General features: G+C 43.8%; 1 protein-coding gene across 8 annotated transcripts in view; it reads right to left on the reverse strand.

The window, feature by feature from the left end:
• ZNF407 (zinc finger protein 407) overlaps positions 1 to 21,297 on the reverse strand; it is a 440,363-nt gene that overhangs the window by 393,944 nt on the left and 25,122 nt on the right. For all 8 annotated transcript variants that reach the window (XR_009345860.1, XM_059139578.1, XM_059139575.1 and 5 more), the window contains exons 2-3: positions 14,586 to 19,325; positions 9,219 to 9,333 (exon numbers count right to left, since the gene is read on the reverse strand). Coding sequence is in view for 7 of the 8 variants with exons in the window: in XM_059139578.1 (XP_058995561.1) it covers positions 9,219 to 9,333; positions 14,586 to 19,269 (4,799 nt within the window). In the remaining variant the exon portion in view is untranslated. The remainder of the gene's footprint in view (positions 1 to 9,218; positions 9,334 to 14,585; positions 19,326 to 21,297) is intronic.

The following is a 21,297-nucleotide window of genomic DNA, read 5'->3' on the forward strand; positions in this document are numbered from 1 at the left end:
GGCTCACAGGGTCCCTCAGACACCAGCTGAAAAGGAACAACAAAAGTGGGGGCAGTGACGGAAGAGGGCAATTAAATGATTGTGCGAACTGGCATCAGACAATGATACTTGTGAGGACAGTGTGTTCCCCGTCTAAGACAAAGTGAACACTATTTTTGACAAAGCAGCTTGTTCTAGATACAATACACATCGCCTTTGTTGTATCATCTTACTCAAAGTCGAAAACATTCAGATCAAGATGAAGACCTAGCCTCCTGTGCCTCCTCATCACTCTCTATAAAAGGACCTCCTTCGATGACAAGTGACCATCTTAGCTCAATGGGAATCAGGACAGACTCACGACGAAGTTCACAGAACTAAGGCTCCCACAAGGTTGGCGCTCAGAAAAGATTCAAAAACTGAATGACTTCATTGATCAGTTAATTAACTTTACTGCTTAAACATGGAAGCATTACTTCTCTTGTTGAAAGACCAGTGGCTAAAAACAGTAAAACCAGAGAGAATAAGAAATGAACTCCAACTAAACAGGAAGCAGACCCGTGAGATAACCAGAAATAATGTCAACCAGAGAGTCAGGAGCCCTGGGCTCTCAATCCCACTGGCCAGAAGTCACATAAGACCCTGACCCAAATTGTTTTCTCTGTCCACCAGATGGATGAGACCAGACAACAGTGTGGGTTCTAAAACCTTATTTTTGAAATAAATTCCAGTGGGGGATACTAAAATGTCTTTCTAATACGTAAACGCATTGAAACTGTTCAGAACAGTGCAAATTTATGTTCTGAAGCACTGACTGGCCACAATATTAAAAACGCATGTTTACTTGCTAATATGATCATGATCGTTACCAGATGTGCTAACATGACACCATCCCAGCCTCTTTCATTGACAACAACACTTTTAAAACAGATTAGGAAGGAGATATTAGAGAAAGGGTCTAGAGAGAGAACCACACGTAACCCTAACGGTGTATTTTGGAAGTTAACTAACTCTCCATCAGTCCTTCAGAACAACCACCCTTCGGTCCAGATCAATACATTCCTATGGTGCCTCAGCAGCAAACAGTATTTTTATTTTTTTAAAGATTTTATTTATTTGACAGAGACAGACACAGTGAGAGAGGGAACACAAGCAGGAGGACTGGGAGAGGGAGAAGCAGGCTTCCCACAGAGCAGGGAGCCCAGTGCAGGGATCGATCCCAGGATGCTGGGATCATGACAAGCCTAAGGCAGACGCTTAACGACTGAGCCACCCAGGAGCCCTGCAAACGGTACTTTCTAAAACTGAATAGAAACAACACACAAAAAAACAGTATTCTAAAAATTCCTGTGTCTGGAGAATAGCATTGGATGTGCTTGGAACCGCTGTTCCTTGACACTCTGGGAGTCAGGTGACAAAGATCCTGAGCTCATTCTTGCCAACACTCTAGAACAAGGGCAGCAAGGGGAGCCGAGGGCTCCAGGGGCGAGGGAGCGCAGCAAGGGGACGTGGAGGCAGAGCACACGGGCACCTGAACCATTCACGGGCTTGGAAATGCGGAAAGCAACCGAGGACGTACTAAACAGTACGCATTTTCAGACTGATGGCTTCCCACTCCAGCTTCCACTGCCCAACCTCAGGGACTGCACGTGGAAACACATGGAAACACACCCATGACCGAAGTGCTAGCTACACATGGACGTCTGGAGCATGGCCACATAATTATGTCCTTATAATTATTATTTGGAACGATGCTGCCTTAGGTTTCACAGGACTGGTATCAATCTGTTTTCATTAGAATTATCCCCAATCAATAGCATCCCTACTTAAAACTACAAACAGTGAATTTCTCATAAAACTGACTTTGTGCCCAATTCCCATGCCCCTTGATTCTGCAGCAGTGACTGCCTTCCTCGCAAGCTCTCCACCTCCTCCCTTCCCTGACTCTTCAGCAACCCAGAAAACTGGAAGAAAGCAGACCAGTCAAGGAGCAGCGGAAGCTGTGGGCAAAGGCAACCTGGCCGGGCCTGCCTCCTGCTGCACGGGGCTATGCTACTTGCTTCCCAGTCTCCCCTCCGGCAGGGCTGAAGTCCTCCTGGGCCCTGACCACACCAGGCTCCACGCTGAACTGCCCCACACCCTGCGTCCAGTGGGCTTGCCCCGGCCACCTACCTCACTCCCAACCGCCCGCAGAGCAAATGCTAGAATCAGATGAAATGTAATTTCCTGCATCCGTCCCACCAGCTGTGGACATTTCTTTCTTTACCTGCGCCTTCCCAATCCATTTGAAGCACGTGTTATTTTGATCTTTTTCACCCTAAAGACGATGCGCATTGGCACAGAGTGATGTTCCATAAATGTTTACTCGATATTATTTTAAAATCCTCCAAGGCACCTCACCAGCCACTTACGCGCCAGGAATTTGCTGCGGTGTTAATAGGTCGTGCCATTCTACTCTTCACTACTTTTTTTTTTTTAGATTTTATCTATTTATTTGACAGAGACAGACAGCGAGAGAGGGAACACAAGCAGGGGGAGTGGCAGAGGGGTTAGCAGGCTTCCCGCGGAGCAGCGAGCCCGACACGGAGGCTCGATCCCAGGACCCTGGGATCATGACCGGAGCCGAAGGCAGAGACCAACCCACTGAGGCACCCCGGCGCCCCTTCTTCACTCCCCCGCACTTTTGTTCCGTCTACTCAAAATGTCCGAATCAGCCTTGTGCTCCCTCCTCACCCTTTAAGACCCAACTCAAACATAAGCTCTGGAGCGAGCCTTTCCTGCTGCTCCCAAGCACTCCCCGTGGACGGCTGTCCTTGCTCTCACTCCTCAGCGTGTCCCTCTTCCTGGCCATCTCTCCTCCTCAGAGCACAAGACCGCAAGGCCCCTGCACCACCTGGTCACTAGGTCTGCGCTGACAGGAAAGTCTCAAGAATGTGCCACCAGGAAACAAACGAGTCCCTGAATCAGTGACTTGGTGTGCGTCGCATCCACATTTCCAACACCGCCTATACTCAGTCTTAGACAAATCAAAGACCAAACCCTCTGGAAAGTAAAGGGCTTTCAGAAACACATGGGCAGGAAGTCGGAAGGAGAAAACAAGTTAACCTCCCCCACCCCCAAATCGTAGGACAGACAAAGGAAACCCAGAACACTGGCTCCTCACCCCCCACCCCCCCGTATTCCACTGTACGGATCGGGACAGCTGAAGAGCCCTAAGTTTCCACAACTGGATTTTAAAATCACCACAAAACCTTCTAAAATAAAAAAATAAAGCAAAAATGACTTAAGTCACTGAGACAGAATTTTTCACTGGAAAAGATCTTAGAGAGGCCAGTGTTTTCCAGCACCACCGCCACGACACAGCAACGTGCTCTATTTCGTTACAGGCTGAGCATACATACGGCCTTGAAATAAACCTATGCCTCACTCTTCCATGACACAAATTCCAGAGAACACCACTATAACGCAGAGACTAGGGTGCGGTGGTGGCAAAGCCTCACCTCACTGTGAGGAGACCCTGGACGCAGCCTCCTGTCTCTCCTCCACTGTCCTAACCTTACCACAAGACTCTCCTGGATTTACAAGAGCTCACTGTGAAACACCTCAGAATCGAATCTGAGAAAAAATGCTTTTTAGTTTAATATCATAACTAAGATATTTATTAGATGTTCAGATGACAGAGGGATTTGTATATAAAGTACATAAAACAATGTTCATTCACTAAATGGTATTTCAAGGACCTGAGCACAGAGGAATAAACTAACAATGTTAATTTTGTATTCCTGACAGGAAGAGAGACAGTAATCACTATGTGGCATTTCAAATTTTCAAAGTAAAGGCAAACATATAACATAAAACAGAAAGCTTTAAAATATTATATAGATAAAATACGTAATATGCCCTTTACAATGAGTATTTGAATGCTAATTTAAATTTTTCACAAAACTGAGAGATGCTGCATTTTATGCTGTTACAAGCATAATTCATGCCACAACCTAAAACAAACTCTTTCTATCTATATCTCTTTAGCCAAAACAACCAGCCAAACCAAATGCTTATTTTATTTGGATACATCTGTAGATATGATGGGTGTAATTAATTGTTCAGCTAAAAATGCAATTCCAGGGTACTTTTAATGATTTAGGTACACACAGCTTTAGTTCTCAGAGCAGACTAAAAATAGTGATTTTAATTTATTCCTGCTGCCTACAATTACCCACAACCATGTATTTTTAAATATTTCCAGCCTATAAAAATTACTAATTTTTGCCACTTGTGTTTATCTGCATTTAGACTTTGATTTGGATAAATTAAGCTCTCAAGTGTTCCTTGCTTTATGAAACTCTGCATGTTGTACACTTCAACACAAATAAATGACTTGTACCATTAGAGGTTTAAATAATGTAATGTATTTCATGCTCAGCCTGAAGCTGGATTCCGATGAAGTTGCTAATGCACGTAATGATTAAGTGTAACTCAAATACTAACTGTGTTGTTGAAAACATGACAGGCAATAATTTGGTCTATTATATTCTGCCATTTAATTGCCTAGTACAGACATTCTCTGACACATTATGAAGCAATGATTTACAATTATTCAAGCTGCAAAGGTCAGAAAGTGACATTATAATCATCTACATAGAGATCCCTTCTAATGCACAAAAACTAGGTAATGCCACACACACACACACAGTTTCACTGCATTAGTAACTTTCTATTTAAGGTCTCTCAAACTGAATAAGAATAAACAGCTCATAAGCACATTAATATAAAACAGAAAATGTCTAGAATCTTTCCATGAACCTGGAGGTGACGGACTTGAAAAAAATGCCCTTATTCTCTCCTGATTAGGTAAGTTCCACTTGACTACTTAACGGCACACACTAGACTCAAGACCAGACACAGGGAAGTCAATCAGAAAGAGAACACGATCCCCAGAGCAGGCATCCGGCATCTCTGTGAAGAGGCCTGCGGCACTCAGCCAGCACTAACCAGGCTTCCGCAGATCACAGGCAACTTACTAGTTTGCTACTAACTCACTCTCTCTCTCTTTTTTTTAAGTAACTGGTTATTAAAAAAAACACAGTAACCTAAGCTCATCAGTGTTTACCCCTCTTGTCCTAATGAGGAGACAGTAATATCTTCATCTGTCTATGCACCTAATTCTATTATACCATGTTCAATTTGTAATAACCCAAGTGCAATAAATTATCAACACATAAAGAACAATGAAGAGTAATAAAATTATTTAAAACAATGCTTTAATGTGAGGAAAGTGAAACAGAGAAAAAGAGATACAAAAACAGACTGAATACCACAATGTTAAAGGAAAATACCATGCAAGCAAGTTTTTAAAGCAGAAAACAGAAGTGGCTGGGGCTGGAAGGAGGCAAATCACCGTTATTACATTCTGATAGAAACAACCTAGAGAGAAAAAAATAAGACAAATTAAAGTAACCAAAATAACAGATATTGCAAAAAGCAGAGAATTTTTTTTTTTTAAAGGGGAGAGTTAAAAGAAAGGAAACAGTGGCCTACCATTACCACCGCATAATCTGAGTCCATCACTAAAAACACATCTGTACAATGGGGACAGTAAACAGGAGACCAACAATTTCATGACACCAGGAGAGCAACAAAAAAAGTGAAAGCTAATGAAGGTGTAGCACAGCACTGCCTCAACACTATTTATTACTGACAGTATTACATACACTGTTACACGTATGTACACACAGAGACAGAGAGAATGGAATTTAAATAGATCTAACAAAACGTGGTGTGGGTAAGCCACTGAGATGTCAAGTCTTTTTTTTAGTAGCCAAAGGGAGAGATCATTGCTTCAATAAAAAGCTATGTTTGACCTATTTTCAAGCATATGTTTCCAACAAAATTAACTTCTGTATCGAGGTGCTTTCTGTTATTTCGTATTCTCGCCCCAATCACCCCATGTCAGACCCACAGCACATGCTCACATGAACTGCCCATTAAGTGCTCACTATACATATACCTATATACTGTGTAAAATTCCTCCTGAAATCACATTCGAGTGTAAGAAAAACACTACGAAACCGTACTCTTCAAAAACTGCTCCTCCTAAAAGTGAAAGTAAAATCAAAGGTTTTTAAAATGAAGTTACCAATTACAGGTTCTTAACACAAGAATTGCAAAGCAACACACTTCCACAATTTTTACTGCAACATGAGCACATACAGCATGGGCAAACGTGAGAGAAAGCCTGAATTCTGAGCCCCAGCAACCTGACAGGAATTAGACACCTGGCACGTTCAGCTGCTTTACAAACTAACTTAAATCCATGACATACTGCAGCTAGGATTTGCTGATGGAGAGGATGAACCTTCGAGCTCCATTTTAAGATAAAAGAAAATCAGCGTGGGTCCCAACAATGAAGTAAAAGTTTAAATGGCAGTCTTTGTTAGGGGAGTAGCTAACACACAACTCAAACTCAGCCTTAGTAAAATATTTGAGGTACATATTTGATAAGCATCTACAAACTTCTTATATAAAGATTGGAAAAACAAGTCAATTACAAGTAATCTAACTATTAATACAGGGCTCAAGCCAACAAAACATACTGTCATTTTCATCTATTTCACTATAAAATATGAGGTGTTTTTGTTTTTTTTTTTTCCAAAAAAAGCAGGAGGCTACTAACACAAGATAATACAACAGATAACACAACAGCATGAACAATAATTTCATGTTTAAAATGTGCCTGTTCTGTTATTTCTGTACATTATTATCTAACCAGAACTCTCTGAAGAACAGTTTATCTCTTACAACTCAGGTAACGAAAGGGGCAGATATGAAGGTCCTGACTACTGCGGGAAGAAAAACACAGTGCAGGACCTTCTGTTTGTGACAAAATTATAGAGTTAATGTCCCTGAAAGATCACGTCACCTTTTAAAGCATGATTTTTTTAAAAGGTAAAATTTATAGCAATGAAAGCTAATGAAGAAATGCAGCATGAGCTGCTTATGCTCAGGAACTAATAGGTCCACTGAGCATTTCTGGGATTATTTAGCCATCAATGATAATGAATTGACATTGTCACTAACGCTAATGCACCAGTGCTCTCCACCGCCAGCAACCTGAGAGCCAATTCTCAGTTCTCGCTTTCCTCCAGGCTTCTCATGTTAGCTTTTCACCTACATATTGTCCTACCCCTTCAAAAGACATGAAACACAGATGCCCTATGATGCTTTTCCTTTACCATTAAAGGGCTCTAACTCATTATTGTTCTGTTTCAACCCCAGAGACCAAAAGGCCTTCTTCGATTTACTGCAATTCTTCAGAACTTTTAGCTTCACTGAGAAAATATCTACCCTATGAAAATCTTCATCACATCACTTTTAAATCAAATTTCACTTAAAAAAATTAAGAGAACTATCACTTCAAAGTCAAGTAAAATTCAGTGACCATCATCATGCTAAAAGATACAATTTTGAAATCTAGATTGTTTTCTCTACACACACAGGCGCGCACATGTGCACGCACAGAGCTCTCGGACAGCAGTATGAAACTCAATACATCTCTCTGTATTTATAATTCTTTATCTTGGGAATCAAACATGTAACCCACTGGTATAACACTTCAGTGCTGGGGGCAAGCGGTGAGCTAAGCCATGTGTGCACTATTTAAATTGGACAATCAAAGCCAATCGATCATGTATTGTTTCTGATGCCAACTATGCCAGCAACTGCTCTCTGATAAAGTTTCTTCTCCTCCTTCCCCAGACTCAGTAACCCTAATTAAAAAATAAAAAAAAAAAAAAGGACAGAAATAGATTTCTAATAATAGAGCGCGCAAGAGCTGCTTAATTATTTTGAAGAAATGAGGAAGAAACTGCTGACTGCCTCCTAACAGCAAATGTCCACTGGAGTCTGGCCCTCCTCTTTCCTATAACTCATATGGTAAAAAAACAATAAATGAGGTATCTTTTAAAATTCCAAGACCTAGAGCAATTAAAATGAACCATTTGGCACTCGACCCTTGCAGCTAAAATCAGTAGCAACAAAACTCATTCTCCCACTGATCTTCAGGGGGCTTTAGGGCAAAGGTTCATCTTCATTTACTTTAGCTGCAAGTCACTGAACCATCAATTCTGCCAATGAATAAATCTCAGACCATGGTTAATAAAACTGCTTGCAAAGTTATTCGTAAAACTATCTTAAGGGTCAAAAAAATGAAATGCACCAACAAAAGACGGAAGCTGTTTTTTACTTAAAAGATATTTACTCGGTAGTACCAACCACAAGAACCTTCCCCTGAAGAAGGAAACCTACCATAACACATGCACACTGCATAATTGAACTGAACCTGCAGTATTTCGGGAATCAGCTGTAAGAACTGCAGGCTTCCCAGGTTCCACACAGAGTGTTTTCATATGATGCACTTATTCGTTAATTTCTCTAGATTAATGGAATTAAAATATATTTTTAATCAGAGGTAGGGTATTAAAATCCAGCTCTGAATGTCCTATGATATACCATAGATGTCGTGGCATTTTAAAACCTTTTAAACATTTCTGCTAAATTAATTAGTTGTGCATTAAGGCATCTCAGTGCTTCCTATTAAACGCAACACATCTGAGTGACAGTTTTAATACTGTGAATGGTTCTTTAGAGGAAGAGCCGTTAAGTTAAAATGGAAAACAACAACTTTTGAAATAAAGTTACACAAAAACAAACATTATACACCGTTTATCTAAGCTTCACCCCATAACAATCAGTAACCAGCTGTCCGAAATTAAATCTTTTTCTGCCTTTCTCCTTATGGAGTATGTCCGGTCTTCCAAAGAGCCATTAATTTGACTAAAATTAAAGCAGTAGAGCAAAAGAAAAAAAAAAAAAAAAAAAAAAACCACATACATACAGATACACTCCTAAAGCTGTATTATGTGTTTTTTTTTTATGTCTTTAAATGGAATTTACAGTTCTCTCTGGCAATGTGAATGAACATCCTATAATTTAGTCAATTTACAGATTACAGGTTCAAATTGACCTTGTAGCCCATAAAATTGCTCATCTTCAGTAGAGGATTAGAAGTGGGAGAAGAATGTCATAACTGTATTTAAGGAATTTACCATAACAATGGAAAGGAGGGTACGCATGCATAATTTTAGCCACTCTTACTCATATCAGTTTTGAATTCTGAAACAATGGCCGGCCTGCACATGCCTCCTGGCTCACCGCGGTGGAGATGGTCTCCATTGACTCACCCGCAGACGTGACACTTGTATTCCCTCATCCCAAGGTGCCTTTTGACATGGTTTCTGGCATCGCCAAGCTGAGCTGTTGCAAAATGGCATATCTTGCACTTGAATGGTTTTGATCCTAAGTAAATTTAACATAAAATATGATTTGAATTTGAATAATACCTTACTGATAGTTTAAAAAGAGGCCTAGATCTTAAATCACACTTTTCATCTGTTTAGAAATTTCTGGCCCCAAAATGGAATACCTGCACTCCTTCCTAACTGGAATAGACCCACATTCCATAATAATTCCACCAAGAAAACTTCAATGTTTCAGTCAGTGTTCCTAACTTATTCAATAACATTTCTAAGATTCAAAGTCAAAAGTGATACAGTCAAGCAGTACTAAGTAGGTAAGGAGAGCCAAATAATTTTAAATTTTTCTAACAATTTGCAAAAATATTCAACTTCTAAAATGGATTATAAAAACAAATGCATACGGAGATGATATTTTATAAAGTATATTTATCATCAAATAAATTTCTCAGAGGCCACCTCTGTTCCTCATATTTCTGCAGCTTTGAATTTACTCACATGAAGAATGGCATTTCAGATTTTTTTCTGACATTTATCCCAAATGATTCACTACATTACTATTTTAATAGCACACAATGTAAGAATATATAGTGGATAAGTTATTTGCTTTTATGATCATTTTATAGTCAGAAATCTGTGATGATTCTGCAAACCAGCAGTACTGACGTTTTATTTATTGATTTCAAGAACAAATATATCAATATAAGAAGCACAGTACCACAATTTTTTTTTTAATTTCACAAAGATTAACCCACACTCAAATATGAGAAAACAAAATCATTTCAACAAGGACAAACCTAGTACCAGGAATACAGACTGTACCTGGGACACAGTTACTAACAGGTGACCCTAACCCACATTAATGAGAAACAACTCTCCTGGAAGAACAACATGCATATACTGCTTTTCAATTTTCTAACCACTGAGTCCCTAAATAAATAAATCAAAATCATAAAAACCAGTCCAATATGTCTCCAGATCTTTCGTACCATGTTTAGTACCTATTTGGTGAAATACCTCTTCTGATATAGTTAGACAGAATGTGATATATGTGAACTTCAATAAATATACAAAAAGAGCTCAAATAAAAAAAATTGCTATAAATCATATTTGATCAATGAACCTTTGTGCAGTGCCCTTGAAAAAAAATAATCCTCCAAGAATACTTTGTTGAAATTGAAGCACTCAGTAAAAAATTTTAGAGTCTTAAATTTCAATTTAATTCCCAAAAGCTGACAAAAAAAGTGAAGCATTTAATTTTAATCTTCTAACAGAAATAAAAAAGTCAACAGTACTAAGCACGGGCAGACAAGGTTGAATATTTCACAGTTCAATGACAATGAAGCCAGATCTCTTAATACTTCCATTTCTACTGTTAGAAGTAGATGTAAAATATATTTAGCACCTGAATGGTTATATCTAGTCAGCTTTATATGTTTAAATGTCAAAAGCAGGTTGAGACTGCAGCTTACAGCAATCACATTCTATCAATCACATTAGAAACTACAGTTTATTTAAATGATTCTGATAAAACTAAGCCTATCACTACCTGGAAACATTTCCTCTCCACACAGAATTCTATTCTATAAAGGGACACAAAAAAGAGAAGAGTGAGAAGAACCAATTTACCTACACTTTAAATTGAAATGCATCCAAGGTAATAAGGCATTTAGGAAATTACTAATTAACAATAACATCAGGACTCCAACCAAATACAATAAAGCTCTCAACATTTGCAAAATGTTTTGGTGAAAGCCTTTCAAATCTGTGGATCTAGGTTTGCTCACGCTGCCCCTGCACTGCACTGTGAGGAGTCCCTCCTATGGGACAAAGGTGCCACAGGGGCTGGGTACAGACCTTTCAAGTTACTCTACATGGCTCCTTAGTGGACAGCTTGCATTCCTCACTGCTAGTGTGCTGACAACACATAAATGAGTTATTCTGTTGACTGCTTTCGTGCAGAAATCACGGAGCTCCTGACTATTTCTCACATATTAGAAGAGACCGTGTTAACATCTTTCTGTGCCAGAAAAATTCCAGGGAAGTGGAGAGAATAACTTTTCTGCCCAAGGAAAAAGAAAGATCCTCTTTCTATTCATGTTCCCAGTTTAAAGTCTGCGAGGCACATCCCAAAATGAATCCAGGCATACTGTTTATAAGGCGAAAATCCTAAAGCCACATATTTCTAAATTTTTCTTGCAAGGGTTATCATGATTATTATAAACTGTCAATACGATTTTGAATAGTTCCATTCGTAGGAACAGCATTATCCTCAGTAGGTTTTCTTCTTTAAACTGGCCTCTGAGGATTTCTGAAAGGGAAAAAAAAGAAAAGAGACTCTCCAGCTTTCTGGCATCTTACAATTTTACCAAAAGAATTCCCAAGATTTTTAAAACTAAATCTTCACCAAGAACTACAACAGCCGTTCGTCACCATCACTCACAGTTAACTGCTGGGCATACATGGATGTGAGATGGACTTTTAAAACATGATACTCAGACTTCACATCTTAAAGAATGTATGGAGCCCATCACCTCCTGCCGCGCCACCAAGCCTCAAGGCTACAGCCCCTCGCAGACACTCAACTCTTGGCTGCATCCTTCACTCCTGCCTTCACTGCGCCTGGGCCGCAGAGATGAAGAGGGACCCGAGCGCAGCCCAGCCTCTCGCTGGGCTTGGAGTCAACGCACCAACTGTCCTCACCATCTCTTCACAAGAGGATTCAGCTTCTAAACTATTAGATACATACGAAGCCAAACACTACCCACCCTCACGTGAGACCTTCTCAGTGAAATCACACAACTCCCTATCTCCTTGCGTCTGAACCTTTCCAAACAACACAAGTGACCGCGTGTGCTCAGAGCATCAAATGAAGGGCTTCCGACAGTCTTCCTGTTTAATGACCTCTGCCAGCCACGTCCTATGAAAGGGAAGCTCTACCCAACAGAGTAACACAGGAGAGAAAGTGAACAGCTGTTACTGCGTTCCTAACGTAAGGGGAAAGGCCACGCGGCCCTTTCTGGTCATGCTGATGACTTCATAGAAGCAAAGGCACAGAAACTCTTGGGTGCTTTTCTCCTACAATTCTTAATAACCAAAACTCATTTACTTCTTTGAATGCTGTTTTTATCGTGCTAAGGATGGGAAAAAAAGGTGACATAAAATAGAGAGTAAATCACAAAATATGAAAACAGGAATTAGAAGAGTAAGTCCTTTTCCAGTTAATCATCAATAACAGTCCCTGCATTACTACTTCATGGGCATAACCAAATTATCAGAAAAGCAATTCATTTTAAGATGCCCCAAGGAAGGAAAAAACAAAACAAAACAAAACAAAACAAAACCCTGGGTTAAAACCAGGAAAGCAACATCCCCCAGAAAGTGGCTTACAAAACTGCAAGGGTAGATTGGCCTCGTGTCCTGAGGAGCAAGGCTCTTTGTGGTGCTTTGGGACACAATAAAAATGTACTTGCTGATAAGCCCAACAGAAGATGCTAAAAAGTATGCTAACTTTTACTAAATGTTACAATCAATGATGTAACTTATATAAGTAGGGTTACTTTGTCACATATTGATAGTTACCTCACTTTCACATCCACATTAACTTGATTTTAAATGCAATTAATACATATAGTCAAGGAAGACTAATGGACTACATTCCGCACTTAACCTAGTGGACGTTTTCAAATGGCACAAGTGACCAGTGCAAACCTATTTTGCATTGTAAACGACTAAATAAATCTTAATGGATTAAGAATGATCAGCTATCAACACACAAGGGAAATTAAGTGCTGAAATGCCTACATTGATTATTTTAAATTATTAGCCTTACTCTGTTCTTGAATTTGTATGCTTTTAGTGAGCTTTAACACATTTACAAGACTTATTGACTATAATTACAAGAGAATTCAAGTAATGGACACATCAATTATAAGCAACATGTCTTGACCAGACAGTTGCATAAAGAATTCTAAAAAGAGGTCCATTAGCATCTTCCTCTTAGTTTTATTCGTTTTTATCTGCCTTTAGAGGGCATATTAAGAAAGTACATACCTTCTACACACGTGAACAAGCCTGATTTCTAAAAGCCAGAAAACTCCCTAAAGTGAGCAACACAGTACCGACAGAGGTATTAATAATGCCAAGAAATCCGTATTTGGATTTATTTCCCAACAATAGCTTCACTGTTTGAAGAGTTGGGGCCAAGAGTACAATGTTTGTATTTACCTAGATTAATCTTATGCAGGTTGCCCTCGTATTTTCTTCAAAGAAAAACTTTTATCTATCTTTAATCTCCCTAAACTAGTAATGTTTCATACTCTTTTGTCTTCCTCCTTGTAACCAAGCACTAAGTTTCAAAAACTGCATGAATTTAAAGTATAGCTTTAATAATAAGCCATTATTTAAAAGTACAGTAAAATAAACCTTACAGTTTTAATGAAAATATGTTCATTGAAATGTGAATTTATTATTCAAATCCACTCATAAATTCAACCATGGAGACAGAACTTGTCTAAGCAGAGCACAATGATTTAGAAAAGCTGTCTATTTAAAATAAAGAATGTATGGCAGGTTTATAGAAACAGTGCAGTGAATTTTTACATAAATTTAGAACAGTGGCTTTTGCATTTTCCACAAAAAAAAAGTTTAAAAAAAATTTCCACCCCAAATTAAACATTAAAATGGAACACTACATTTGACAGAGCACAGAAACTAAATCAGGTGCTGCCTTCGTGAAAACCAAATCCCTAGGACATATTAACTTTGAAAAGTGTTCACTAATCTTGATCCCTTAAAGTAGAATCTCGGTGCCTGGGAGTTACACTTTTCGATATAAACCATCTGCCAATGAATAATTTTAAATCCGTAAAATTCTAAGAAAATTTTTATTATTTCATTCCTCAAAAGCCAATTAATATGTCCTCGGAAACCCACAGAGCCACTTTAACAGCTACCTTGGAAAACCAAACAATCAGTACTCAGAAGCAACTGGAAAGCTGTTAAGAGACAGGACTTCAGCAAAGGCATCTGAGGGGCAAGGCTTTTTGACAAAATGAAAAATGTGTCAAAAAACGTGCCCTAGAATCATTAAGCCTTAATCAGCTTCAGAAACATTCAGTGTCAACACTGACTTATGGCACATGTTGGGAGTGCCACCCGGCAGGGCCACGTGAGCCAGGGGGCGGGCCACCAAGCAAATGCAGCACGGACTCCCTATCTGGACGGGACAAACAGACCATGCTGCCCTTCGTCTGCGCCTGACGGGCCCACGCAGGTCCACGGAGGGGTACGTACCTGTGTGGGTGCGGATGTGTGCCAGGAATGCCATCGAGTTGCTACTCCGACACAGCTTCCCGCAGTACTTGCAAACGTTTCCCTGATTTTCTTCTCTCTCGCGGTTGATTTGCTCAGTGTCTTCCACTATGTACTTGTTCACCTCCCGGAGCAGTTCTTCATGCTGCCCTTTAATATGCAGAAATAAATTCTGTTCTGAATCAAAGGGTTCCGTACACTTGACACATTTAAAAGTCGCCCCTCCCTCCGGAAGCTCCTCTACACTGGCCTGCTCGTTTCTCATGTGGCCTGCACTGGCCAGATGCTGATGGAGGTTGCTCTCAGTGTAGAACGACTTTCCACACAGTAAACAATGGAAGTGTTTCTCTTTTGTAGGGTGTTTCATGGCTATGTGAACATTCAGTCCACTCAAACCATCTGCTAAGAAGCCACAATCATCGCAACGAATTCGTGTGGATTCACCAAAGGAACCACCTTCAGATTTCTTCTTTTTCACGCCTTGAGCACAGTCTTTAAAGGGCAACTCACTAATCCTCACACCTGTTGTGACCAGACCCTCTTCCGACGGGTCGCACAACTCTCCATCTTCAGGGTTCTTGATCCTTATTATGGAAGAATCAAACCGGCCAAAACTATACATGGCCTGTCCTTTGTCATCAATACTGATCATAGTCTCATAAATGTCATTACTTTCAACTGCGCTATCAGAAGCTGGGCCATCCTCTTCCAAAATAATTTTAGTTTCCTGTTGGGAATTCAACAGGATCTCCTTGTTCTCCAGAACGGGGTCTTCTCGAGTATCTTTCAAATCCTCTGAACTCTGCACACTCCCAACTTCATTCTGACCATCGCTCTCCAGGTTCAGCTCCTGCCTTGCCCTTGTCATCACAGCAGGGATGGTGCCTTCGGCCAGATGCCCTCCCCCGAGACCTCCAGGACATCTAGGTTTGCTAGGGGCATTATCTATATTCTCCCCTGCCTGGCCGACATCACTCTTACTGCGGGTGCTCCCATCGCCAGGCTCATCCAGCGTGCTGTGGGCTCTCTCTACCAACTCATAATCCAAAGCTGAGCTTCCTGAATTTTCATTCTGAAATCTGCTTGGGGAACCACAATTAGAGGAAATATTAAGGGGCACCATCTCCTCGGGTTTCAGAGCTTTATCCTTGGCCAGAGTCTGTTGGAAAGTTTCACAAAAGGAATGGTCTTCACTGAGATTAGATTCTTCTTCAGTCTCAATCTCCACGGAGGTGGGAGCACGGAGGACCTTAGACACATCTAAATTAGTGTCCTCATCCAAAACACAACAATCAGCAGTACTTTTAGATTTCAGAACTTCTTCAGATGGCTCGTCTGAAATTATCTGATATTCTTCAGAATTGTGTTGATGTTGCTCTTCGGGGATAATGATGTTTTTGGACACTTCTGTGTCAGAAGAGGTCAGGTAAGACTGCCTTTTCATCTTGTGTTTTTCTGTGGCTGCATGCCTAGTCATCTCTCGACGGGTCACAGCGTAGTAATCGCAGGCCATGCAATAAAAAGCAAATTCTTTTGTATGTTTCCGTTTTACGTGGAGTTCTAGAGAAGCAGAAGAGTGAGCATTAAACTCACAGTGTACGCACTTGTTATCACTCATACCCGTCACGTCTCTCTGGGAGCAAGCATCTGCCTGCTGGAGAGGGTCCTCTGGTTCTAGAGACATTTGTTCCTTTTTATCAGAAAGGTGACTGTGGACTTCCCCATCTGTAGAATGAAATACATTTTCAACTTCGACTTCAGCTGGATTTCCGTGCTCTAGCACTGGCTCTTCTGAAGTGGAGGTATCTGATTCAGCTGACCTATGAGCAAGTTCATCTGAACCTGCTGAAATGGCATTCTTCCTACAGGCTTCAAGGTTACCCGCTTCGGGGCCAACAACGATATCTGAACTCTGCTTGCCATTTGCTTCTATTTCTACACGTCCTTTATGTTTCTTAGTGGCACAATGGCGCTCCATATCTCCCTTGGTTACAGTATAATACTTACACACTTTGCATAAATAACTATACTGGTGACTGTGTTTTCGTCGAATGTGAACGGTCAGGTTTGTAATACTAGAGGCCAAGAGACCACAGTGAGAGCATGTCCGCGAGATGTTACCTTTGGGTCTCCCTCTCTTTGGAGTAGAGGTCAAAGCTACCTCACCCTCTTTGGTCGTTACACCAGACTGTGGCATTTCCTTGGTAGTCAGTAGGCTCTTTTCCAGATAGGAATGCTCCTGCAACCGCACACCTTCTACGTGGCCTTCGACGATCCTTCCATTTCCGGAAACATGAAACTCATCTTTTTTGTCATTTGCCCCTATACACACCCTTTCAATACATTCTTCAAAACTTAAGCCAATGTTGTTTTTCTTGGCGTTTTCCAGATGCTTGCTTCTCTTGATGTGCTTCTCCATTCCCTCCTTGCTGAGTGAGTAAAGATTGCATGCTTTACAAAGAAAGTGATAGTCCTGGCCATGCCGGAGCTTGATGTGTCTCGTGAGAACAGTGGAAGACCGCGTTTTATAAAAACACTTCTTACACTGAAACTGAGGCTTACTGGAGTGCCTCACTTCGTGCCCATGGCTTGCCCTGGACTTAGAAGGTTCTTCCTGAGCTACAGACTCAGTCATAGGACCTTCTGTATCTTCTGATTCCAAAGTACTTAAGGATAAAGTCTGTAAAGCCAAATCACTGTTAAATGACTGGGAAGTCTTTGGTTGAACCAACAAACGAATATGCTTCTCGGTTTTTTTGTGTTCTTCCATGTCTTTCTCAGACAAGAAGAGACTGCAAGGAGTGCAAAAACAACCCATATTGTGCTTTTCCTTCATGTGGTCTCTAAGATTTAGTTCATTCTCAGAAATAAACGAACAGCACTGACACCTGAGGCCAGCGGCAGTGTGCTGATGCTGGCGGTTGTGCAAATGCTTATCAGGGTCCCCCCTCGACGTGCTGGAAAAACCACATGCCTGGCAGCAAAGCCTCGCCTCTCCCACAGGGCCCCTCTCCCCATGGCTCCCCACGCCTGTCCTATTTGGCGCTCCATGACCACAGTCTGTACGAGCACATATCTGGTGATCAGCAGCCAGCCTCGCTGTTGCAGAGCCGCCGGAGCACACGACAGGGGAGCTCCCTTTGTCCCGCATCAGGCCCGGGGTTTCCGAGGAAGTCACACGCAGACTGCGCACACTGCCGCCTGCTTCTCCATGTTTGGCCACACCGTCCGTCTCACTTGTCTTCACCTGCGTCCTAAAGTGTTTCATATACAACCTCGGGGGGTCATTAGTTGCTCTTTTACTCATTCCTAAAAGATTAAGCCTTTTCTTGGCCTGGCCTTTTAAGGTAAACGTGCCAGCGCGTCGTCGGAAGGCACCGCCCAGCAGGAGGACGCTGCGCTCGGGTCTTGGTCTCGGGCTGGCACAGACGCCGTGCGCTGCCTGGAGGCTACTTCTGGTGGATTCCAACTTGTTGAAGAGACCCCCTGGGCTTACCAACGCTCCTATCTTTTTGCTTTTACTCTGGTTTTCAGGGTTTCGAGCTATGCCCACGGAAGTTACGTTTTCTTCGACCACCTCGACTCTTTCGGACGGAGCGCTGCGGGCCGGCGTCATCTCCACGAGCAGCTCGCCGCCCCCGCTCTGCCTGGACGCGCCTCCCGGGGCGTCGTGGAGTTTGCTTCCCGCGTTGCGGGCGCCGCGGGGATCACTCGTCCTCGCCGTGGGTTTAGCAGGTCTGGGTTTTCCGCGGACGTTTTTCGATCCCAGCGTACACGGTTTCTTGGGAAAGGGCTGCTTAGTGAGGATCTGCACAAATCCTCCGCGGGCAGCGAGATTCTGGCGCCGGAGGTGCGTCTTGCCGAGGTAGTGCGCGTTCAGCAGGTTCTCCTGCGCGCACTGGAAGCCGCACAGCTCGCACGAGAAGACCGGCCGCGGCCCCGCCGTCGGGCCCGCGTGCACGCGCAGCGCGGCGCCGCTCTCCGGCGCGTGGCCGCAGCGGCAGCTCGCGGGGCCGGCCGCCTGCTGCGTGGGGCCGTCGGCGCGCGGCTCCTCGTCCGAGCGGCAGGAGAGCGGGTGACCGCAATCGCCGCACTGGGGGCCCGGCGGCACGTGTCCGGCGGCACGACCCCCACTGGTCTCCGTCCGGGGGAGAGGAGAGCCTCCTCCCGCGCCAGGGGAGGCCGCGTCCTGAGCAGACTCGCCGTCGGGGTCTGTCTTCGCAGGCACCGCAGCACGAGGGCTGGAACCGCAAGGAGCGGAGAAGGCCCCGGGAGGACGAGGGCGGCCGGCCGGGCCCCCACTGCGGAGCGCCTCCTTCGCCGAATCGCCGGGTGGGGCAGGCACTTCCGGGGTGGGGCCCTCGGAAGTCTCTGGGCCGGGAGCGCGCGGCTCGGGGGCGCGCGGCTCGGGAGCGCGCGGCTCGTGGCACTCGGGGGCCCGGGCGCCCGCGGAGAGCCGCAGCCGCTTGGACGCGCGCTGGTCCCCGTGCGCCGCCGCGGGGACGGGGACGCGTGGGAAGCCTCTCTTGCTGGAGGGAGGCTCCGCGGCGCGCGCTGCGCCGTCACACACGGGCCCGCCGGCTCCCGGGCGCGGTGAGGACCTCGTGGCGGCCGCGCCTCTGCTGTTCTCGTCGTCCTCGCTCTCCGGCTTCTTCTCCGCGTCCATGGCCGGCGACGTGCTGAGGCGACCGCGGCCCGGCGCGGCTCACGGGCGCTCGCCACCTGCGCAGAAAACAGACAGCGGGTCAGGCCGCGCCCGGACACAGCGCCGCGCCCGGACGCCCGCCGGGGCCGCGCGAGGGCCCGTGGCCGCCGGGGCCGCCCTGCGCACCGAGCGCCGCGCGCGGAAAGGCCTCCGTCAGAGCCGCAGCGGGTCCGCGCCCGAAGAGGCCTCGCCGGCCGCGCCCCGCCCGCCGCCCGCTGCCCGCCGCCCGCTGCCCGCGCGCACGGCCGCCGCCGCGATGCCGACGGGGAAGCCGAACCGGGTCGGTGAAGCCGACGCAACACCCGCTGCGGCACAGGCCGGGCCGCGGGCCCCTCGGCGGTGGCAGCCCGAGTGCGGGGCCGGCAGGCTGGAGCGCCGCGTCCTCCCTGCCCTGCGGCGCCGCGCCCGGCCCGGCCTCGCGCCCTCGCGCCGGTTCCCGCCGCCGCCGAGGCTCCTCCCTGCCCTCCGCGGCCGCTTCCCGCCGGCGGCCCGCGGCGCTGGCTGAAGGCTCGGCACAGCCGAGACGTCGCGGGGTTACCGAGGCAAACGCGGGGGCGGGCGCAGAAGTTCACTGAATAAAATGCTGTAAAATCAGTAATGATGATTGTATTTTTCCTTATGCTATTTAGTTCAATTAAAACGTATCGTTTTCCATTTGCTTTACACCAGGACTGGAATTTTTAGCCAAATACCACTGGACTTCGTGTGAATAAAAAAACATCCAATATTATGGCCTCAAAGCTAATGATAACTCTTTTATCTATTTACTTTTTTCATAACAACAAACCCAATAATGGCTGTTGCTCTGACACTGCTTAAAGCAGAGAACAAAATATATTTATGTGATACCAAATGCATGAGCAACAGAAGAAAAAGGGAATAAACTGGGCTTTAGCAAAATTAAAAATTTCAAATGACTCTGTGCTTCAACAGCCACAATCAAGAAAGTGAAAAAACAATCCACAAAGCAGGAAAAACATTTTGCAATCATCTACCCAACACGGGGCTTAATCTAGAACATACAGAGAACTCTTACGACGCAATGATAAAAAGATGAACCAATTTCTAAATGAGCAAAGGGGCTCACTATGCATTTCTCCAGAGAAGATACACAAACAGCCAAAAAGCACATGAAACATACTCTATCAGTACTCGTTAGAGAAATGCAAATCAAAACCATAATGCAATACCATTTCATAATCATTAGGATGGCTAGAATCAACACGTCAGACAGTAACAAGTGTTGGTGAGGATGTGAAGACATCAGACCAATCACACAAAGGCTCCTAGGGGATGTAAAACGGGGACACCACTTTGGAAAAGAGTCTGGCGGTTCCTCAAATGACTAAGCATGAAGCCACCATACGGCCCATGAGTTCTGCTCCAGGTATATGGACAAGAGAAGTGAAATTATGTGTCCTTGTGAAAACTTGTACACAAATGTTTACAGCAGTATTAGTCTTAATAGCCAGGGGGGTGGAAACACCCCAAATGTTTATCGATGGATTAACAGAAAAACTGAATGAGGTACATCCATACCCACACGATGGAATATTCAGCCACATGAAGGAATGGCATTGACATATGCCACAGTATGTGTGAACCTTGGAAATGCTAAGTGAAAGAAGCCAGCTACAAAAGACCACACAGCATAGGATTACTTTCACTGGAAATGTCCAAAATAGGTATATCTATAGCTATCGAAAGCAGGCCAGTGGGTCCTTAGGGCTGGGGGAGGAGAGCAAGACAGGGGGTGAAAGCTACAGATCACAGGGTTTCTTTCTGAGGTGATGAACGTATTCTAAAATTTCCTGTGGTAATGGTTGCACATGTCCATGAACATACTTAAATCCATTAAACTGTAGTTCAAATGGTATCTCAATAAAGTTGCTTTAAAATACACAAATTGTCATATATAACCTACAACACAAAAGCATCTTCTATTTGTTAACTGTCTTACAAGAAGAGTGCACCATTCTTGTAAAAGAG

This window comes from Mustela lutreola, chromosome 11 (genome assembly GCF_030435805.1).
Source record: "Mustela lutreola isolate mMusLut2 chromosome 11, mMusLut2.pri, whole genome shotgun sequence".
Classification (NCBI taxonomy): Eukaryota; Metazoa; Chordata; class Mammalia; order Carnivora; family Mustelidae; genus Mustela; species Mustela lutreola.